A 22,265-nucleotide genomic window follows, 5' to 3' on the forward strand; every position below is an offset into this window, starting at 1 on the left:
CATTCTCCCCTTGTACTCGGCCTTAGTGAGGCCGCAGCTGGAGTACTGCGTCCAGTTTTGGGCTCCACAATTCAAAAAGGATGTGGAGAAGCTTGAGAGAGTCCAGAGAAGAGCTATGCGCATGATCAGAGGTCAGGGAAGCAGACCCTACGATGATAGGCTGAGAGCCCTGGGGCTCTTTAGCCTGGAAAAGCGCATGCTCAGGGGTGATCTGATGGCCACCTACAAGTTTATCAGGGGTGCCCACCAGTATCTGGGGGAACGTTTGTTCACCAGAGCGCCCCAAGGGATGATGACTAGGTCGAATGATCATAAACTACTACAAGACCGTTTCAGGCTGGACATAAGGAAGAATTTCTTTACTGTCCGAGCCCCCAAGGTCTGGAACAGCCTGCCACTGGAGGTGGTTCAAGCGCCCACATTGAACACCTTCAAGAGCAAACTGGATGCTCATCTTGCTGGGATCCTATGAACCCTGCTGACTTCCTGCCCTTTGGGCAGGGGGCTGGACTCGATGATCTTCCGAGGTCCCTTCAAGCCCTAATGTCTATGAGAACCTATTTAGGCATCTGCAGTTAGGCATCTGCGTTCAGAACTGCTTCTATCTTAACCAGAAGATAGAAATCCTTCCTCTGCTAGGGAGGTGCTCTCTGGACTGGGCCACAAAGTCAGCCTCCCTCCTCCTGGCCCCATACCTTTTTTCATCCCTTCTTAGCCAGTAGTCCAACTACAGCAGGACTTGTGAAGAGTACCACATACAAACCTATATGAAAACTCTTATGGCAAATTAGTAGGAGATGTAGTATGTTTTTCTGTGCTGGTCAAAAAATATTGTTTGTATGCCAATCCTTCTTGAGGGGAGGTGTGAGCTATTTATATCAGCTACACAGTTGGTCCAGTAAAAGATATTACCCTAAGAAATCCTTGCCCCTCATAATATTTTGAACTTTAGAAAACATGTTCTTCTTTTGTACAACAAAAATGGCATTTGTATCTTTATCTTTGTGCATTTTGGCATTTTTGTCAATTTGGGAGCTCTTGGCTGTCAAAAACATTACCAGGAATCACTACATGGAAGTGGCTCTCATTGATTCTCCAGAAAACACGTTGCTAATACCAATATTAAGTCTGTTGAAAATGCAGTGGTAGTGATAGTTTATATACTGTATGTGTGATGTTGTAGTTGTGATGGTTCAGAAATTATGCAAGAGGCAAAGATTTCATAGCGCAGTATCTTTTATTGGACCAACTGTGTAGTTGGGGTAGATAGCTCACAGCTGTCCTCAAGGAGGATTGGCATATAAGCATTATTTTTTGACCAGCACAGAAAAATATACTGTATCTCCTACTAATTTGCCAGAACAGTTTTCATCAACCTTACCAAACCCTATATGTTGACATATATGTATAGATTTAATGGTTTTTCTTTGGCATGGCAAAGCTCCTTGAAAGTGGTAACACGAGTTCCTGGTTATTCCAAATGAGATCCAGTAAAATTATTACCACAACCATGGATCATATATTTATCAACCAGATTTTTTACATTATTTTTAATGTCATGAATTAGGATTATAACAGTAGACTAAATTTAGTATACTTTACCACTATAAATCCAATTGTACTGGACTCAAAGTAAGAGGGAAAAATAAAAAGAATATATTTTAGAATCTGTATTGATAATTGAAAGTGGCTTTTGTATAAATAAGTGTAAGAAACAAGTGCTGTATACCAGTAGACTGAAAGGATTCTTGCCATTCACTAAGATAAAATAAGTGTTAATAGCTCTGATAGTGGGTGAAGTATTAGAGTGAGATTGCACATTACAGTTTGTTAAGAGCACTTAGGATCATGTTTAGAACATTTAAAACTTGAGTGGTCTCGCATTAAGGCTTATTAACTACTGCTAAATTCCCTTTAGGCATCTTAAAGTTATGTCACTTCTGGCAAGGATTATCTTTGAGCTATTCTACCTAGCTTGATTTAAATTTAACTTCTGGGTGTTACCCTGAGGTAAAACCACCAATTTGTAGTCCTGTAATATCCCAGGATGCACTGCTTCCAGGTGGACTGGCTATCACCCAAGATTCTACAGCCCTGGACTGACAGCTGGGTATAGCTAGGAATAGGCAACAGGTGGGTGGGGATAGGGTGAGTGGGGGGCAAGAGAAAAGGGGTCAAGGAGGTAGGGGAGCTGGGGGTAAGGGTGCGGGCAGAATTGGATGGGGAAGGAGGAGGAGAGGTAGCAGGAAGGGGGGAATGGGTAGGTGGGGAGCTGTTGGGCTGCTGCCCCTCCAATTGCTGCCAACCCCCAAATCATCCCATCCACCTCCAGATCTCTCTCCTAACACCACAGTTGTTTCCTTGGCCTCCCCATTGTTTCCTGCACCCTTGGATCACTGCCGTGCTGCTTTGATCAGTCTGAGAGTTACAGAAATGCCAGTCAGGATATGCTCCCTCCCTGCCTGCTCCTGGGATCCTTGCAGACTGTGCTGCCCCTGTGCATCCAGATACAGCCCCTTCCAAGCTCTGCAACTGAAAGGGAGCTGAGGAGGGGGGGTGGGTGTGGGGCAAGAAGATGCCAGGCAGCTGCAGGGACCAGTGGGGGCTGGATCTGGGTGCATAGCAGTGGCATAGGTTGCAGGAAGACCAGGAGCAGGTGGGTGGGCAGGGGAGGAATCCCCGCTGCTGCAGCTGCCATTACTGCTCTCAGAGCGATTGGGGTGGCAGGACAGTGACATGGGCCAATCAGGGGGCAGGGAAGGCCATCTGGGGGTGGAGAGGTGATTGTAGGGTTGAGGAGGGATCCAAGGGCTGAAGGGCAGGGGCAGCAGGATGATTTGGAGAAGTAATCCAAGTGGCATAGAGGGGCCCTCTCCCTTCCTATACTATGGCTAAAGACCTGGCAAGCAGAGAAGGCATGAGGAGCAGACTTGCAGCCTCTAGCCACACCCCTTTAAGCCACCTGCAGGCAGGAAGATGTGAGCAATGCACATTAGAGGGCATTAACCACAAACGTGAGACTGATCACTAGCACTAGTTAATCTTAACATGGACTAACATTCCTTCAAACTAGCACTTCCTAACTAATGTGTAATCTCACATATAGTCCATGAGCTTGTCCATGATTCAAATGTGCATAAGGCTACTTCTGTAACTTTGACAGTTATAATTTGGAGGAGAATATCATTTTTTGAGGGAGAGAAAGTTCAAGAAACATGCATTTCTCAGGTTGGGGACTGGGAAGCTATCATCACAACTGTTGTGGTATAAGTATAGAATACCTGACTATGATTGGTAGTACACATGTTTTACTAGGACCCATTTAGGTTACTTTACAAACTTCTGATGAACAAAGCTGTCCAAGGTTTACGAGAAAAAACTATGGTAATTCAAAAGTAGAAGTAATTACATTAACTATCTAGGCTTCTCTCTTACTCATCAGTTATAGTTCTTTTAACTTCTTTTTTGATCTTGTGATTAATCAGCAACCAATTATGAAGAGTCTAATTTTTCAGGATATTTGCTTGTGTAATTAATGGAGATTCAGTTTTCTTAATTTTCTTTTTCAGCTACTTGATTGGCATATACTCCTTGATAAATCTCTCCCTGCACCTTTGGGTACTATAGGTGCCTGGCTATATAGAGTGGATTCTGCACTTAGGGAAGAAATAATCATTCAACAGGCTCATGAGGAAACAGCAAATGCAATACATCGGAAGCTTGAACATCACAAGGTAGATATATTTGAATCATCCATCTGAATAAAATTATGGTTTTAATGTGCTAACTTTTCTCATGTTTGTGGCTCAATCATGATGCACAAATAATAATGAAATAATATATGTTTGGAAGTGAGGTGTTTTGAGGAAGCTTGGGCAACATTGGAAACCCTAAGATTTCTTTGACTCAAGGCAATCTGATTTTGTCAGGGTAGGATAGGCAAGCTGTGTGGCCTAATGGTGTCTTCCTAGTGAGGATATTGGTCAGGTGTCTGTGCTGATTCTTTTAGATTAGCTAGATGATACCTTTGACCATGAAGTGTTATTACCAATTTACTGATCCCAGAAGTTATCAACTTTATTTTGTAAGGTATCTGTTTCTTTTTTTCTGAGAGGGCAATGGTGGGGGCGAGTGGGTAATATTTTGCAAATGAATGGACAGTTGAGGATTTGGAGAGACTCTAGTGCAGGGGCAGGAAATTATTTCTGGCAGAGGGCTGGTTACTGAATTTGGCAAGTTATCAAGCACCACATGGGTATCCCTGCCCCTTCACAGGTGCCCCACCCCCTGGCTGCCATCTTGTGACTGGAAGTCCTGCCCCCTAACCCCTGAGCTTTGCCACAAAAAGTCCCTCCTCTTGCCCCCAGAAGTACCCCTTTCAGCAAGGGGTTTTTCCATCTCGGAACTAAAAAAATACCAAATTATATTCTAAAAAACGAACATCTAAAACATTCATTAATTTGATTTCAAAAAGTATTTTTGTCCTGGTTTACATGTTTTTGTGTAGTGTATGTAGAGGTGATTGTATATAATAGCTTAAAATGAAATCTTACTCTTGTATATTGTGGTGGGGTGGGTATAGGTTTTTGGGTGGCTACGAGTGTGTGGGTATGTGGGGTATCGGGGAGGGTGTGGGTGTGTTTGGGGGGGTGGATACATGGGGTGTGGGTGGGTATGCGGTTTGTGGGGGGGAGGGTGGTTGGGATGGGTGTGGGGGTCTCCATGTGTGGCAGTGTGAGGTGGGGGTGTGGGTTCATGTGTATCGAGGGGTGTGGGTGTGGGACTCACCCTATGAACACACACAAACAGAGTCCCTTCCTACACACACAGTCCTTCCCTATATACACATGCCCCTTGGGTACCAGTGTGGGCCCGTGCTTCTGCAGTCTGGCGATGCATCCAGGAGTCACATGGTGCGGGGTCAGGAAGGCAAGGAAATGGTTGGGGATGAGGCAGAGCTGGGCTGCTGCATCCTGCTGATGGCTGCCCCTGGGTCTGGCTGCCCCTGGCTCCTGTCATCTTTGACAGGCAGCCAGGAGCAGATAAACATTTTTAAAAAGTTTTAGGGGCCCCTCAGGTAGGATAGAAAGGCCTGGCAGGCCGAATTCAGCCCATGGACTGTATTTTGCCCACCCCTGCTCTAGCACTCTAAAAGTTCCAATAATATCCTTTGCTATTGATTATGCCCAGTGCAGTATATTAAGGCCTGACAAGTTTCATAGGAAAAAAGATGTTGGAAATATCAAAAATAACAAAAAAGGAGCTTTGGAAATATCTGGATTGTCAGTGCTGGATTTGACTGCATTGGGGCATCCAGCATAAGTTCTGGAAGACTCACGGGGGCTTGACTTAAAGATATGTACAATAAAAAGCTATGTTATCTCGCATCCCCTGGGAATGGGGAATGCCAGTTAATTAAATATGCTGGTTAATCAAATAGACCACATGCGGTGCACCAGGGCTTACACTCCCTGGTGTCAGTGTGCTGGGGGACAGGGAGCGGGGCCCCACGGAGGCTGCTGTGTCCTGGGTCGTGGTCCACAAGGAAGAAATGAAGAAGAAGAACTTGGCTCGTGGTGGCAAAACCACAAGTGGGACTTCCGGTTTCACTTTTGCTGCATCTCTCGGAAGGAAGATTTGTATTGACAGATGCCAGTTAGTGGAGCTTTCCAGTTGGTAAAGTGCTGGATAACACAGCTTTTGCTTTATTTTGAGTTCTCAACTTCTTTAGCGTTGAATCTTTAAGATATTTATTCTTTCCCCTTAAATGCTCTTTGAAACATTTTCAAGGACTCTGTCAGGTTTACATCCATTAAGGTTTGTTCTCTTATGCTATAATTTCACTAGTTTTCCAAAACATTCAAGATCCTATTTTATAATGTAGACAAAAACCAGGACCCTCTGAAAGTAAGAAGCAGAACCCTCTTCTTTTGTTCTGAAAATATAAAACCTACAGCCCTAATATGCATATCATGAAGAAACAAAACAAACAATGCCACCCCCCCCAAGAAGTTCAGTTTTATTTGCCTTGCAGGTCACTGTAAAATCCCGGGGGCTGTGGCAGAACTGGGAATTTCTGTTATGAGCTTAGTTCTTAAGTTACTAGGTGTCAGGTTGATTTTTCACACCCTGGATATAATGCAAATGGCATAGAGAAAGCATGAGAAGAATTAGCAGAAATTGTATCAACTTCCTGGATTGTGGGAGTTTACTTTTGTTGTATTAATCAAGTATGCAAAATTCTTATTTGCTTCTTGTTGTCTAATAAACAGCAGTGTTTCAGTTTGTTTATAACTATCTCTTTCCAGCAAGCCTTTTTTTTTTTCAGTTGACCTTGATACATTATCCATGTGGATTATCCCAGGGTATTTTAGTTAGTGCTATACCATAAGGCCATGCTGAAGTTCTAGTTAATACAGAATACATTAGGTTGCTTAGACTGCATCCTACAGAGACTTATATTGAAACCAAGGCATAAAGTTAAATGCGAGTATAAGGATTTGCAGCATGGGACCATAATTGGCTCTGTATCAGCAATACATTGCATCCAGGCTAGTTTTCATGGATTTGCAGTTGATTTGTGGATGAACTGTAAATTGCTGGTTTTGGAGTGTAAGGCTAAGTACAGACAGTCAAAAAGCCCGAGGCTGAATCGATTCAGTCTTTGCAGGTTAATCTAAGATGCACAGATTAAATTGAAACAGAAGTGAACAGACATCTACCTTTGATTCAGGAAATGCAGCTCAAGCCAGAACCTGGAGGGTGCTAGAGCATAGTTCTCTGGCTGTGAGTTTGCTTCCTCTTCCTGCTGCCCCCAAGGTCTCTGGATTTGCAGTCCAGAATTACAGCAGCAGGACTCTGCTGGATTGCTCATCACTTCCTCTTCTTGCTTCTAGGTGCCTTTTGGATTTGTAGTCCACAGTTGCAGTTTACAGCAAGTTTGAGTGGGGGAAGGGGTGTTTAACTCCCTCCCTGGTCCCAGACCCCAGTTGGGGTTTGTCAGGGTGGGGGGAGGGGGACAGTTCTCCAACCCTGCTCTCCCAGACTGGGCCGCATCCTCAGCTGGGCTTGCCTCCCCAGCCCATTCACTTTGTCAGCCAGCTCTCACAGCTCCAACTAGGGAGCAGAGGGGTGGGGCCAGCCCTGCTTTCTGGAACAGACAGCACAGCATAGCACAGCCCAGCCCAGAGCTCTAAAGATGGAAATATATTACCCATTATGTGCCTTAATGGCAGGTTTCCAGCTGCATAAATAGTGGTTTTGGCACTTAGGCAGTTTGCAGTTCTGTTACCCTCTATTACCCAGGGAGAATGGGCACATACTGTACATATACATGTTAATACTGAACATGTGTAGTGGAATACATAATTGCTAAGCATGTATGCAACTATGTACACAAACCAAAATTATATGCACATCACAAAATTGTAGTCAGACAAAAACCTATGAGTAGTGGGACTTTGAGGACTATCCTCCTGGATTTTAGCTCCAGTAACTAAATGGTTAGGGCATTTATCCAGGAAGTAAGGTAGCCAGGTTCTAGGCCCCTCATCCACAAGGTATTTAAACCTATGTCTTTGACTTCCCAGATTAATGCTCTAATCTTTACATTAGGGGCTACATTTGAAGATGGCTTCCTGGGACTGAGACAGGGAAGTATATAGGACTAGAAGGAAGAGATCAAGAAGCTATCTGGCCCAGTGAGATGGATGCTGCCCTAGAAGGAAACAGGCCCTGGATTCTAATCTGGGTCCTTGTTCCTAGTGGAGCACAAACTTTCCAACCAATCTCCCTTCATTTCATTTCATGAGTATTAAATTCAGGGTATAGTAGCTCAGATTCAGTGCTGGAGTGGGTGAGTACTGGGTAATGCCTGCTATGTTGTGTAGTGGTTAGAGTACTATGCTAAGAAGTCAGATGAGATGCAGGATCAAATCCTCCCTACTCTCCTACTAACTGGATGAGTGTCTTAGCCACTGGGCTAAAATATAAGAGGCCCTTTCTCTTCTACTGCCAGGGGGGACTTGTGTGCAGGTGTGTTGACCATGTGTGGTATATCACTGTATGCTTATATGTCTGCACTGCAGGGATAGAAGAGTTACCAATTGTAATTAAGTACCATTTAGGTGGACAGAGCCTAGTAGAATTTGGTCTTAAATGTTTTGGCATCAATTTCTATATTTTAGGGATCACTTTCCTCCTCATGTTGTACAGGGGCAAATGAAGTCAGATGAAACTAACTTCCCTGCTTTAAACAAGAAAGGGGCTAGAAGCAGGTTGTCTTGGGTGAGAGTTCCTTGATTCTGGAAGCTATTTAATTTCCCTATTGCCTGACAAAGCTTGATGCACCTCCCTTCCCAGCTGGCTTTCTTCCAAAAAAGGCGAGGTTGAAAAGAGAGAGGTTATTGAAAAGAGAGAGGTTGCTAGAAGCTAATTGGGAATGGGGAAGGCAATTTGTTGACTTGAGCAAGTACATTGTATAAACATCAGAATGTATTGTGTAGGACTCTCTGGGAAGAGGTAGACTTTGCAGATCAATTTATTAGTCTGCATTTTGCTTACTCCACTTCCTTGGATGGGGATGGGGGTGGGGAGGAAGCAACCCCACATGATTTTCTTTGTCAATATCCTACTCATCAATTTCTCCAAAAGACTGTACCAAAACTATCCTCTGTCTCACATTCTGGCAGCCTTCTGAAGCCTTGACATGCTATCGTTATGGATACCTCTTTGGAGACTGTTGCCAGTCATTCATTTTAATAAGTAATCTCCAGTAAAGCCTTTGAAGCAGTGTTGCTTAGATACAGTCTAAATGTGCTCTTATTATAAGGCTTACGCTGGTTCACATCTTATCACAAGCATACAGGTTAGGTGTTGGTTTGTATAACATACAGAATGCAAGCACTGAACCCTGTGATACTGAGAGTCAGGAGTTCACTATATATTGAATATGCACTTACATAAGGAGCTCTAGATCTTCTGGTTTTATGTAGAGGCATTAGATTCGTTCCTTAATATATGAAGCAATACATTAAAAAGGTTAGTATCTACTACAGCTGTAAACAGTAAATTTAGCAATATTATTTACGCTTGTAATCTGAATAATTGTAAACTTATTGTAAAGGCTGCAGAAATAATAGGAGAATTCATTTCTCTTTAAACCTTTGCAACGTTTAGCTGAGGCAGTGCGTGTGTGTCATCTGTTTTGAAATGTGCCATAATTATTAGATACAGCTTTAGCAGAGTATGTTACAAGGTAGTTTCCTTATGTAAATTCTCAAGCTGCTGTAAATGCTTTTATTATAGGCATAACCTTGCATGCAAATGTGACAGCACGATCAAATACTTAACTACATTGACTCATCAGTGCAGCCTTAAAATTGTGCTTATTAGTTACTACCCTACTGTGAGCCTTCTCTGTCTCTCTCTCCCTTTCTCTCTCTGTCTCTTTCTCTTTCTCTCTCTCTTCTTTTTTTCAATCAAATCAGGATCTATTGAAAAATGTAGATGGTCACAAAAAGACCTTCCAAGAGATCCACCGGGCTAGGTCTGTTAATGGAGTGCCTGTTCCACCTGAGCAGCTAGAGGATATGGCAGAAAGGTAAGAAAATTTTCAGTGTTACATTAAACATCCTCTGTGAATGACAAGGAACTTGTTTGCTTTATATCTTTGCATGTACAAGTTGAGAAAAGGAAAAGTATTTGTATACACATATCTCCTATATAATATATAATATATACATTATAATATATATATAATATTCAGTATATAGTATACTGAGAAGCCTGATAGCAATTAATAAGCGCTAGGGGTCAATTAATAAGTACTAGGGGTCAACTTAAAACACTGTGGGACTTGAAAAAGGAATATATTTTCTTACCAAGTATGTTATTACTTTGGCAGAAGAAGGAATATTATAGAACAACACTTATGATGCTTATGAAAGAAGTGGCAGAGGGATGACTTGGTCATGAAAATAATTTAGTTATATACCTAAATTGATTATTTACTTCTCTGAATAAGCAGATTTAAAATATGTTTGCTATAAATGAGCCTCCTTCAGAGTGTTGACCAGACAGAATTAAATATGCCTGCAGGTTTTGCATTAGATCAAATGTTAGAAAGATATAGCACAGATAACACAATAGCTTGAGCCTCTAAAAAAAAAAATCTCTCAGTTTCTCCTACGTACGGAATGTTGCACTGTTTTACTACAGTATGATTCATTCCTAGGTTTAATTTTGTTACCTCTTCATCTGAGCTCCATCTGTTGAAAATGGAATTCCTGGAACTGAAGTACCGGCTGCTGTCACTCCTAGTTCTTGCAGAATCAAAGTTAAAATCATGGATTATCAAATATGGGAGGAGAGAGTCAGTTGAGCTACTTCTACAAAATTATATTGTAAGTATTTGTTTTCTTCTTGATTGTTTGAAGTATACACGTTCAAAATGACTGAAAATAAGGAGTGTAAGGGCCTACAGAGAAAAAACCCAAATTTGCTAGTCACCAGTTTTCTCTGACTGCACTTTTAAAAAGGGACTTTGCATAAAGAGTATACACAAGGGGAGGATTGACCTCCTTCCATATAATCTGGGCTGAAGACATGGTACATCTTTCCACACTGATCACTTCCTAATATTTTCATCAGTTATGACTTGTCAATTGTCCTGATTCTGAATGCATATAATAAAAACTCAGCCACAAAATGTGATAGCTAGGTAAGAAATTACCCACCTTTTGTAAGTAAGATGCCGACTGAATTCTCCTTTGATGAGGAATTCCCTTACTGACAAAGAAATGCTGGTGAAACCCTGTACCTGATAGCTGGTATGGAGCTTTCTTATCATTATCTGCTCCATCAACAACCACTCCCTGGATGTAAGTCTTCATTCAAATGAAGACTCCAAATGAAGACTCTGCACAGAGAAACAGGGAGCATTACTAAGTATGGATATTGTCCCCCTCTACATAGTAGTGCCACTTTGGGATCAGTTATATGATGATTCCCTGTCTGAAATGCAAAATGAGGATATCAGAGTGAAAATAATGCTATTTGTGCCTTTAGCTCTTAAAAGTGCTAACTGTCTGACCCCCAACCCTAACTTACTGGGAAGTGATTTGGGATTCGAAAGCCCACATATCTGCAGTTCACAGATAGAATTCCAAATCAATTTGCCTGCAAAGTTTCCACTGTTAAAAGCAAAGAGATGCAGCATGCAATATAGCGCACGGTCCATCTGTGAAGCTGAAGAAAAAGTTCTGAGAGCACAGGCAGCCACCTCTTTCCTATAGTAATGATAGCTATAAGGAATGAGAGATGTCAGGCTGAAAACAAAGTGGGAAAGTATCTACATACTTATTAAGTATGTTAATGTGCAAGTAATTATGTCTTTTTAAACCAGAATATTTTCCCATGCTGTGCAGCTTTTGTGTATGTCTTTTGTTCCTTTTCTGCTCTGGAAAACCATTTTTTCATGTACTGTATTGAAAAGCATGTCTAAGACTATCCCAACCATGTAATTGGTCCAATAAAAGATATCACCCACAAAATCCTTGCCTCTCTCATATTTCCTGGACCATGATGGCTACAACATCACTCTCACACTGGTTCAAATTATACCCTTTCAGATACTTTCTATGTACCATCTCTAAAACCATTAGGTATTTACTGACAAATGTTGCTTCTTCATTTGTTCAGTTGTACTTCCCATTCCAGGCCTTGAGCCATGACAACTTTGAGAAATTCATGTGAGGAGGAGGCTGCAAGGGAAAGAGTGCAAAGCTGATATTGGGCTCTGCCTATGCTTTATATTCCCTACCTTCAAATGCTTTAATGTAGGGAGGAAGAGTACAGGAGAATGTATATCTCACACTAAAAATATTACAGTTATAGAATCAATTTAAACGAGAGCATTAGATAGATTGAGGGGGTATTATTTATAGGACAGTAATAACTATGATAGCAATAATATTCTGCTACCAAAGACTGGACTATTGAAAGGCTTCTCTTAAGAGTCATACATAGGACATAGATAGATGAAAAAGTTATACTGCTCTAAAAGGGTGGAGATTTACCACAGTTCATCTGATCCCAGGTAATTGTTCCATGTGTCCCCTCTATTTTATGTAAAATGAAAGCTAAACCCTACTTCTTTTATTTACTCCCTTTTATTCTTTCTGGGTAAGTTTTACAGTTTAACTTCATTTCATGTCAGTTAAGAGCAGGCAACTGAAACAGTCACACCTGATTTAGCTGACATATCTCCACAAGCTGTAAGTCTCTGCCCTCTTAAAACCATGTAAGTGTGTCTGTCCATGCCCAACAAATTAAATTACCATTGAAGATCAAATTAGGTAATTAGGTATTCTTTTTTTAACAAATAGATGCTTATCTTTTCAAATGTTTATTTTCCCATTTACTTTACAGAATTACATGCTTAAATTACATGAACTTTAGTGCTTTGCAAAATTGTGCTGAGACTTCAGTATGCATCTAATGTTAAAAAGTGCTTCTGATGACAAAATGGCTTCTACATTGCAGAGCTAATTTAATGTCAAAAAGTATTTACTTGATTTATTTAAAATATTGACAGAATATTGTTATTGAGACAGGTGCATGCAACATTTTGAGCAGAATAATTTTTATTTAATTTATAATAATTTTAATTTGTTTATTTTTAGTTTTCAGTATTAACTGAGGACAAATACATAAAGATTTAAGTTTCCCAAATGTAGAGTGGCAACATAATATTTCTACATAATAGTGTTCAATTTAAAGCATCGGAACTACCAACAGGCAGAAACAGACTTAGAGAAATATTACAAAATATTTGCAAAACAATTCTTTCAACATTTCAACAGCATTTGCTTTAACAATGCCTATTTTTGCATTCTATTTCCACATATTTGAAAGGGGGATAAAAGTTATTGTAAAGAGCTAAAGTTCTCATATGATTATGATTGCCACACTTCATTTTTGCAGTGTAGACATACCCTCAGAGAATATTCACATCAGATACTAGATTTTAAGAACTAATCATCCCATCATAGAACTGAAATGTAACACGTGACCTGTATGGCCAATAATAGCTCACACACACAACTCAAATTTTGGATATTTTAAATGTATTGCTTGTGCAGAAACTCCTCATATAAAACCAAAATTATTAAAGATGTATGACAATTTTTCTTGAAAAATATATTTAAAAAAACAAGCAGATTATTCATTAAAAGAAGCAAAAAATGTTGACTCTAGCACTTCTTATAAATTATTGAATCAGCTCTGTTTAGAAGTAAAAGTTCAAAGCAGGACACAAGAGTCTTTGAAATAATCCCAAAGGTAAAACCTTATGCAGCACTTGGAAAAAGCAGCCTCCTTTAATGCAGTGCTTCTTTAACGCAACTTTCCACCTGTTTCAGAAGAGGTGAAAAAGAGATAAAGGAATATGTTTTTTCTCTTAGCGTGAAACCCACTATCACACAGAGGCTTCGTATTGATGTGTTTCCACTTAGATCTCAGCAGAAGAGTTATTTAGTGAATAATAAATAATAACTCTTGAGTCAGCTCTTTGACCCCTGCTGAATTCTAAACCTAAGTACAGACATTTAAAAAAGCCCAAGAATTGATCTAAGTTATGCAGTTTTCTGTAAGTGGCATAGTTTAGACTGGCAGGCAAGGTTCTTTGGGTGAATCTGATAGTTTAGACTGGTAGTGAGCAACACGTGTTTGCCCTTTGGTGAGAGGGTGCCTGGCATGGGTAAGCATTCTCCCCTCCTCCTGCTGTGTTATTGGTCAGCCACAGGCATTGATCAGATGCAGGAAGGCAGCAGAGGGGAAGGGAACCATCTGTATCCCTGCACGAACCCTGTCATGAAGCATCCTACAATGTATACACAGGCCTGCCAGTGAGCTAAAGAGACCTCCCCCAGCCTGTGAGGGGGTGCAGCACCACAGAGCCCAACTGGGCTGCTGGGCATGGGTGAGCACTCCCCTGCCCTGCATTGCCTGCCTGCAACTGACAGATGCCTGTGGCTAATAGATGATGTGGCAGGAGGAGTGGAGAATGCTCACCCATGCCTGGCAGCCCGGTTGGGCTTAGTGTCAGGTATGTGTGTATGTCATGAGATGCTTCATGACAGGATTCATAAAGGGAAACAGATACCTCCTTTCTCCCTGCGCTGCCTGCTGGTGTCTGACAGGTGGCCGGAGGCAGCAGACAGGGCTGCAGAAAAGGTCTCTGCTGACTCAGCAGGGGTCAAAGACAGGGTCTCTGCTGACTCAGCTCTGACACTAAAGTTCGATGCATCAGTCTAACCTAAATCAATTAAGTTTGAGTGCACATTGATCCAAATCTATCTTAAACCAGGTTTTACCAGTCTATATGTGCCAAACTTCTGTTCTGTTATGGGTTTCAACTAGTTTCTGATCACTAAGTCCCATACAAATGTAATGTCCGTACCTGGCCTGTCAATCCCTACAAATCCAGCAAGAAGGAGCAATTAGCACCCTGACCTCAGAGTATGTTAAAAATATGTATTGGAAAGACAAGAAACTCTCTGAAGGAGACTCTTCATAATTAATTATTAATGCCAAGAGGAATTCAGGATGTTGCTTCATACAAGAGGAACAATATAGCAATTTGCAAAGCCCTGTCCTCATGTAATAGTAATTCAAGGAAAATATCTTCATTATTACTGTGTAGCATTTGATTTTTTTACCTCTAACCATTTTTTCCTTTTCAGTCTGTTATTGAAAACAGTAGATTCTTTGAGCAGTATGAAGTTACATACAAGATCTTGAAAAAGGCAGCTGAAATGTATGCCAAAGCTAATGGCTCAGGTAAATACTTATATATATTGCAGTTCAGGTAACCCTTTAATCTCTGTTGACTCTGATAGCCCTTTAAATGATTTCCTATATTTAGGATCCAGCAATCCTTTTGTTTAGTGCACTGCAGCTCAGGTACACTGCAGCTCAGTTAGTCATCTGGGATCCAGTCAGACTAAAACTCAGTGGATTTATCTGTGTTTGTAATGACTTCACAAATACTAGAAAGATACAATGAGAACATGAGTATTAATTGTTAAAGTGTTCTTTTTTGTGTACATGGGAAAGCTTGTAATTTAGAAAGAGCAAAGTAACGTCAAGGTGATGTGAGAATGTGATTAGTGTCTGAGAACTGAAAAAGCATAGAAAGCTTAGACCACCTATACTTTGCTAGTCTTCCCCTCCCTATTTGAAAAACTGGAACTCCCTCCAAAAATAAGTAGAACAGCTATTTAATAGTAATCAGAACAACAATGATTATTAATAATGATTTTTGCTGTTTTTTGCTGTATTGTAGCTTCAGCCTTCCAGTGAAGGAGGGATTATATTTGTCCTTTATTGAGTTCCCAATGAGTTCTCATATATCTGAGAAATTAAGCATGCCATGGACATGCTGTTTTTTAATGGCAAAAATTCAGTGGCATCAATTTAGATTTATTCAGGTGCAAATGGGAGTAGAATTTCACTGAATGTTTTGTAAATGGAAATACATTGTTGAGTCACTGTGTATTATGGGGTAGTGCAGTAGTTCTTAATCTTTTTAGACCCAAGGCACCCCTCACTAAACATGAAACATTCCTCATTAGATTTGAGGCACCCCTTGGAAAATGCCAGCTCTTAGTTTTCACTCATTTTTTGAATACAGAAAAATAATATAGCAAGTTTCTATTGCAAAGAACTAAGAAAAACCACAACAGGCCAGAATATTTTAAATGCTAAGATTTCCTATTTGAAATCTATGGATTTATCTTGTAAATCATGTTTGTACACCTAAGGCCCCCTCTGTACATTATAGGTGTTGCTCAATTAACCGAGACCAGCTATACGTGCAAAGTTGCTATCATGCATTCAAAGGTTCAACCAGCTCTAAAGTTAGACCTCAAAAATATGTACTAACTTTATATCTGGTTACTATCTAGTTTTAATTTGCACGTGTTCCCTACAGCTGGGATTCTGTCAGCTTACTGAATTCCCAACCACAGGGGTGCACTGTGCATAGCCAGGCCTGGGAGCCCTGCAGCTGAGGGCCCCTCAGCCCTGGCAGTGTCCAGGAACTGAAGACTCTGGATCCTGGCAGTGCCCCATGGCTACCAGGACTCAGAGTCCATAGCTGTGGGACTCTGGGTCCCAGCAGCCACAGGGCACTGCTGCAGTCTTCCAGTCCCAGGGGGACATGGAGCCCCCCATGGCTGGGAGATAGCAGCAGTTGTGGTCCCCCAGCCCTGGGGAGGGGAGGGGCAGGGTGGTACACTCCAATGGCTGGGAGATCACAGCAGCTGACGGGGCTCTCAGCCACAGGAACTTGCCCAGGATTGAGGTCCTCCTGCACCAGCAATAAGGGATGATAGAATCTAATGTGTGATCCCACAATCATGCCTCCTGTCATGCACATGTAGAGGGGCCCTAACAATGCTTGGAAGCTTGTGGCATCCTTGAAAGGATTCCAGGATGCCACAACATCCTGGTTGAGAAGCACTGGTATAGTGTATTGTACTTGGGTAGAATTTTAATATTTCCTTAAAAAAACCAAACAACTTGTCAACAGTATACATAATCAACAACAAGAGCATGAATCAACAATATACAGGAAACTTGGCATTTTTTTGAATATCTTAATTCATAGAATATATGCTTAATTCCTTGGTCTTAATGTTGCATTAACATGAAATTATGCCTTCAGTATGAATCTGTATATCTAACCACCTAAAAAGGAAAAGAGAAGAAAGTATGATTTCCTGTTTTATTTTTAAAAATAATACTAAACTATTTTAGAATTTTTGTTAATAAATGCATCTCATTTAAATAGTCCTAAACCTGGTAGCCCTCAGCTCAAAAGTTTTAAATCATGTTTAAATATTCACCATTGCTATGTGTATTTCAGTGGAAGAAGTAGAAAATGTAATGAAATTCATGAATGAAACAACAGCACAGTGGAGGAACCTGTCAGTAGAGGTGAGAAGTGTAAGGAGCATGTTAGAAGAAGTGATTGCTAACTGGGACAGATACAGCAGCACTGTGGCCAGTCTACAAGCCTGGCTGGAGGATGCTGAAAAAATGCTGAATCAGCCTGAATTAGCCAAAAAGGTAAGGCATAAATAGTTATATCATCCAGCTTTGGGATGTGCTTTTTATCAAGGTTTGGTGAGGAGATAAAGCTTAGAAATTATAGGAAATGAGTTATGCATGTGTTTTAACAAAAAATTATTGACGAAATAGGAGGCTCTGTGCTAAGAATTGGAAAGTAATTCTAGCTGTTAGGTAAGTTGACATATCTATATGTAATGATTCTCCCAACTGCAGCATCAGAGAACTTCAGATTCCTATCCCACTTTCTGTGTGAATATATGTATATTTATCATAATTGTTTTGAGGCACAGATATGCACATACATATATGCACAGCAGTGGAAAAGATGATTATTACTTCCTGGGTAAGTGCCCCAACTGCACAGCTGTTAGTTTACACCCACAGTTTAGCCCTCCTTCTCTTGTGGTGCCTAACACACTTCAGTCATAGGTTTTTAGCCAAATTTATTTTCATGACTTGCACTTATGTGTCCAGAATGGGCACTCATATGTGGTTGAATACCTACCTTGCCAGTTCATCGTGTACTATGCATGCTTATACTACACACATGCTTACATATCCACAATGCAGGGGTAATCACAAGCTATATCTAAGTGTCAAAAATACTAGTTGTGTAGCTGGAAAACTGTGATTTAGGCATGTAAAGGGAAATAGAATTCAGCCCAATGTAAATAGTCCTGATATGTTTGATTAGTGGGCAGCTGAGATGGTAGAAAACATGATACATACAGTTTAGCACCTGGCTTTCAGCAATATGTATGTGGGGTTTGTGCATCATCTGTGAGATAAAATACCAGTATATTCTTTGTGTATGAATATTTTAGACAAAATTAGTCTGTATTTGTCTGGGATTTTAAAGCTTCATTTTAAAGCAGATTTTTAAAATAAAAATGTGAACGTGTGTATATAATATTACATAATCACTGCTGATATTAAGATGATAAATTCATTCCCTTCTGACTTTTACCTACACTCTGACCCTTTCACTAATTCATCTACAGGGAGGTTGTTTGAGTACTTTTAATGTCCCAGGTCTGTGGGCAATTTCAAATATGCACCATTTCCAAAAAATAAAATGTTCTGACACATTAAATATAATGCATTTTCCCCAACAGTTGACTTTCCTTAGATTACACTGATGAAGACTCTGTTACCAGTGTACTGATAGGTAACAGAATTCACTTCTGGTGCTGGACATTTTGGAAATGAAGTACTAGGTCTTAATATACTATCAAAATTAAATAGGGAAAATTGTCTTTGATATTTTTATAGGCTTGTCTAATTTATTAGCTTTAACTTTCCCGCTGAGGTTTGTACAGTTCAGTTCTTGGTGACAAAGCAGCATTGCTTGCAGGTGGACTAAAATGATAAAATGCCATCAATAACATGAAATAAAGCATTTCCGAAAATATTGGTTCTATAACGTATGTAAAAAAATACTGAAGTGTGAAATAAGAATTTTACTAGCACTTAACTGAGGAGTCCAGGATAATTCTCATATCTTCACTGCTCACAATAACTATGGTGCATTCCAAACATTGGCCGTAAAAGCTTCATACTGCACCATCATGCTTTCTCCTCTTTCCTCTATCTCTGGCTGATTTCAAGTCTTGTATATGTACCCTTATTTTGCTTGGAAAGCTAAAATGAAATTATCTTCCTGGCTTTCTGTTGATAATATCTAGTTGTAGAGATTCTGTCTTGAACCTTTTAGTGCATCATTTGGATGCTTGCCCAAAGACGACTAGGGTAGATTCACGTGGATTCTCTAAAAATAGTCGAAATACAACAGCTTGTCTTACCATGGAGTAACCCAGTCTTCCTGGAACACCAACAACCACTAGAAAGTAAGTAGCCATGAAGAATATGGCTCAATAATTTCAATGCACAAAAGGGAAATCCTTACTGAGAAATCCTTTCTGAGGAGTTTCTGATGACAATTCCACTGCATTATTCTGTCAGGCAGAACAGATTTGTTGCCCACTGAAAATCACCCACTAATCTTGTGCGTTCTAAAGGATCTGCAAGTGGTTACCACCATTCATTGGAAATGTTATACAGTCTCAGTGGGTGTATCTACACGTGCAATTAATGTGACACAATAAACTCTGGGGCAGTTCAAGCCAGAGTCAGCTGCTCCTGGGTGCAGTATCTACATGTGTTCCTGAGACAGCAGCAATTTGAGCCGGGGCAGAGCAGGCCCCTAGCTGGCTGGGCTGACCGGGTGAAATGTACTCCTGCAGTCAGCATCTTCAATGGATGTTTCAGCACAGTTAATTACACTTCCGTAAGATAGTGCTATCCCCAACAGTACTGTCTCATGGCACCATTAATTAATTTACTGCACCCTAATACTGGTGCATCTATAGACTGTAATACATTATTGCAGATATAATTAGTCTACTGTGCAGTAAAGTGCACATGTAAATGCACTCAGTTGCAACAGTCTGTCTCTGATCTGTTTCAGCACAACCTCAGTAGTGTGCCTGCGCCCCTCCCTCTGCAGGTTTATGTAAGGCACCTGGAAGGCATTGTGAGGAAATCCAGACAGAAGGCAGGGTAGGGTGGCATCTTAGAGAGAGACTGGGTCATCAGATGCTATGAATGGACTGTAGAAAGCAAGGGTCTTAAATACAAAGGAAAGGACACTGTTCAGAAAAGCAAAATGTGGGTAGATTACATCAAGAGGCTAGGGCTCCAGTCATTTTTTTAAAAACATCTCTGATGGATTGAGAGGAATGATAAATAAAATAGTCCCTAGTCATCTTTGAGTGCCTTGAGTGTTTTTAAAAGGTGATGCAGGGTGCTATGTAATATTAACACTATTAGGTATGCAAACATGCTTCACGCTATGAACTCAGATGTTTCAGATAGGAATCCATAGTTTTGAAAACTTTCTCACCTGTTGAAGTCTCTGAGTTCTTTGCAAAAGAAGAATTGCTTTATTATTTGTCTGTAATCAAAAAACAAGTAAAAACTAAGAGCTGGCATTTTATGAGCAGTGCCCTGAGTCTAAAAAAGTTGAGAACCACTGCTTTAAACAATGAACACTTAATGTATGTCTTGTTATTATTTTCTATGTAGCTATACTGGAAGTGTTATGAATGTTGATAAATTATTAAATCTGAATCAACTGTTTTGTTTTTAACAAATGTAACTTTTTGAAACCTTGAGATTACTAATATAAAATGAGCCTAGATTATTCTTGTATAGTTCAGCCAGCAGGATGTTGTATAAATGGCAACATTACAGGAGCAACCCTTGAAGTCATTGTACTTTAGAATCAGATGTCTGGTGCCCAATTTCTTTTCTGGTTTTCCCTTCTTTTTAGGCTGGAGAGAAAGGGTAGAGGAGGATAGTGAGTCATTTGTTAAGGATTCTATACTAACTGAGAATTAACCCTGCCTTCCCTTCATACACACAAAAACATATTCCATTGGGCAGACCAGCATACTAGAGAGGCTCTATCCATTCACTCCCTGCACCACCTTCTTTCCCCTTGGGTTCTTTTTCACTCACCTGATTTTAAGGGAAAGTAAATAGGCATGAAGAACCTGTTTACTGCACTACCCGTGGACCTTATATCCAGGTAACCTGTACAGGATTTGGAAGGTAGGACAGGACAGTTTCTACTAGATGCAGGCATGTAGTTCAGACTGTTATCTAGCCCATAGAAGAGATTTGAATGAGAGTATTCAGAGATTTGAATGAGAGTAGTGTGATTTAAGTGTGGCTACCAGGTAAAGTATAGATACTGATTTATAGACAACAGGCAGATTATCTCTCCTTCCATTAAAATAGCAGGCTATCTTGCTAGTTCATTAAGATATAAATTTGCAATGTAAGACATACACTTTGCATCCTTTAATGCCTAAAAGGGAAAGGCTTATCTTTGCCTGTAGTTGGTGACTCGGATTTATTTTATGAAACTTATGCAAAATGTTATGGTGCTTGTTGTATTTTGTTATTTAGGACTTCTTCCGACATTTACCTCATTGGATCCAGCAGCACACAGCCATGAATGATGCTGGTAACTTTCTTATTGAAACCTGTGATGAAACTATTTCCAGAGATCTTAAACAGCAATTACTACTGCTAAATGGAAGATGGAGAGAGCTGTTCATGCAGGTTAAGCAGGTATGCATTTTAATGATTGCTATTTTAAAACTATCATTACAGCATTGCTACGTTGCAGGGCCCAATGAAATGAAGGCTGCTTGGACAACTTTCCAGGAAGCGTTAGGCCATATCTAATGCAATTCATTCTATAAATGCCACCAGAAAAGGTCACTGTATTTCTGTCTTTTTTGAGATGGGTAGATACAGACATAGAGACAGAAATAAAAGCAAACAAACAAAAAACCCCAACAGTCTGTATGAACGTAGTGAGCCATTTACCACTTTCTGTAGCCAACAACGCACAAGGGAGTGAGGTGATTACCATCCATTACCTTCCCAGCCTGAATGGTCAGTCACCTATGTACATCTGGCCAATGATTTTTGGCCCTGCTCTACTGGAGGGTTGGGCCATCTACCACTTTCTGTAGCCAGCAACACACAAGCATCTTTAACATCTCAGCTGGAATGACCAACTGCCAATTTACAGCTGGGTTGGCTGAAGATGTTCTTTGGCACAACTTGTGAGTATAGCTTGCACTTACAGCTCAGGAGCCACTGAGAAATACCTTAACTACTCTGCTCCCACGCCCTTGTGAATAACAGCGGTTTTGTTTAATTGCAAATATGACTTGCAGTTTGTTTCTATTAGCTTCAGCTTAACCTATGAAGTATGTTTAATGTACATTTTTCTACTGTAGAGGAACTGGGTTTTTTTTAAATTAGATGTTAATTTTGACATAAAAAAAAAAAAGTAACCACTGTTTATATTGAATCTGTAGAGCCATAGCTGTGGTACAAGTATATACATCTACTACTTTTTAATGGGAGTTGTACCCACTTATTGTAAAGATAAAAGCAGTCAGCAGCAGGAGCACGCAAGTTTAAAAAAAACTCTAAAGCCATGCTGACATCAAGGGGTGAGTCCAGGGGGTGTGTAGTGCCACCTTCCTTTGGTTCTGTCTCCACCCAAAGTTTTAAACAAACTGCCTGGCAGTGGCAGCAGTATTTTT

At 40.4% G+C, this 22,265-nt stretch overlaps 1 protein-coding gene across 1 annotated transcript in view; it reads left to right on the top strand.

Moving 5' to 3' along the window:
* Window positions 1–22,265, top strand: part of SYNE1 (spectrin repeat containing nuclear envelope protein 1) — a 522,133-nt gene that overhangs the window by 164,771 nt on the left and 335,097 nt on the right. Inside the window, 6 exon segments of the mRNA XM_025205597.1 lie at window positions 3,570–3,734; window positions 9,489–9,601; window positions 10,235–10,403; window positions 14,745–14,841; window positions 16,931–17,133; window positions 21,109–21,273. Of these exon segments, the coding sequence (XP_025061382.1) occupies window positions 3,570–3,734; window positions 9,489–9,601; window positions 10,235–10,403; window positions 14,745–14,841; window positions 16,931–17,133; window positions 21,109–21,273 (912 nt within the window).

The sequence above is a fragment of the Alligator sinensis genome, unplaced genomic scaffold (assembly GCF_000455745.1).
Source record: "Alligator sinensis unplaced genomic scaffold, ASM45574v1 scaffold1177_1, whole genome shotgun sequence".
NCBI classification, from domain to species: Eukaryota; Metazoa; Chordata; order Crocodylia; family Alligatoridae; genus Alligator; species Alligator sinensis.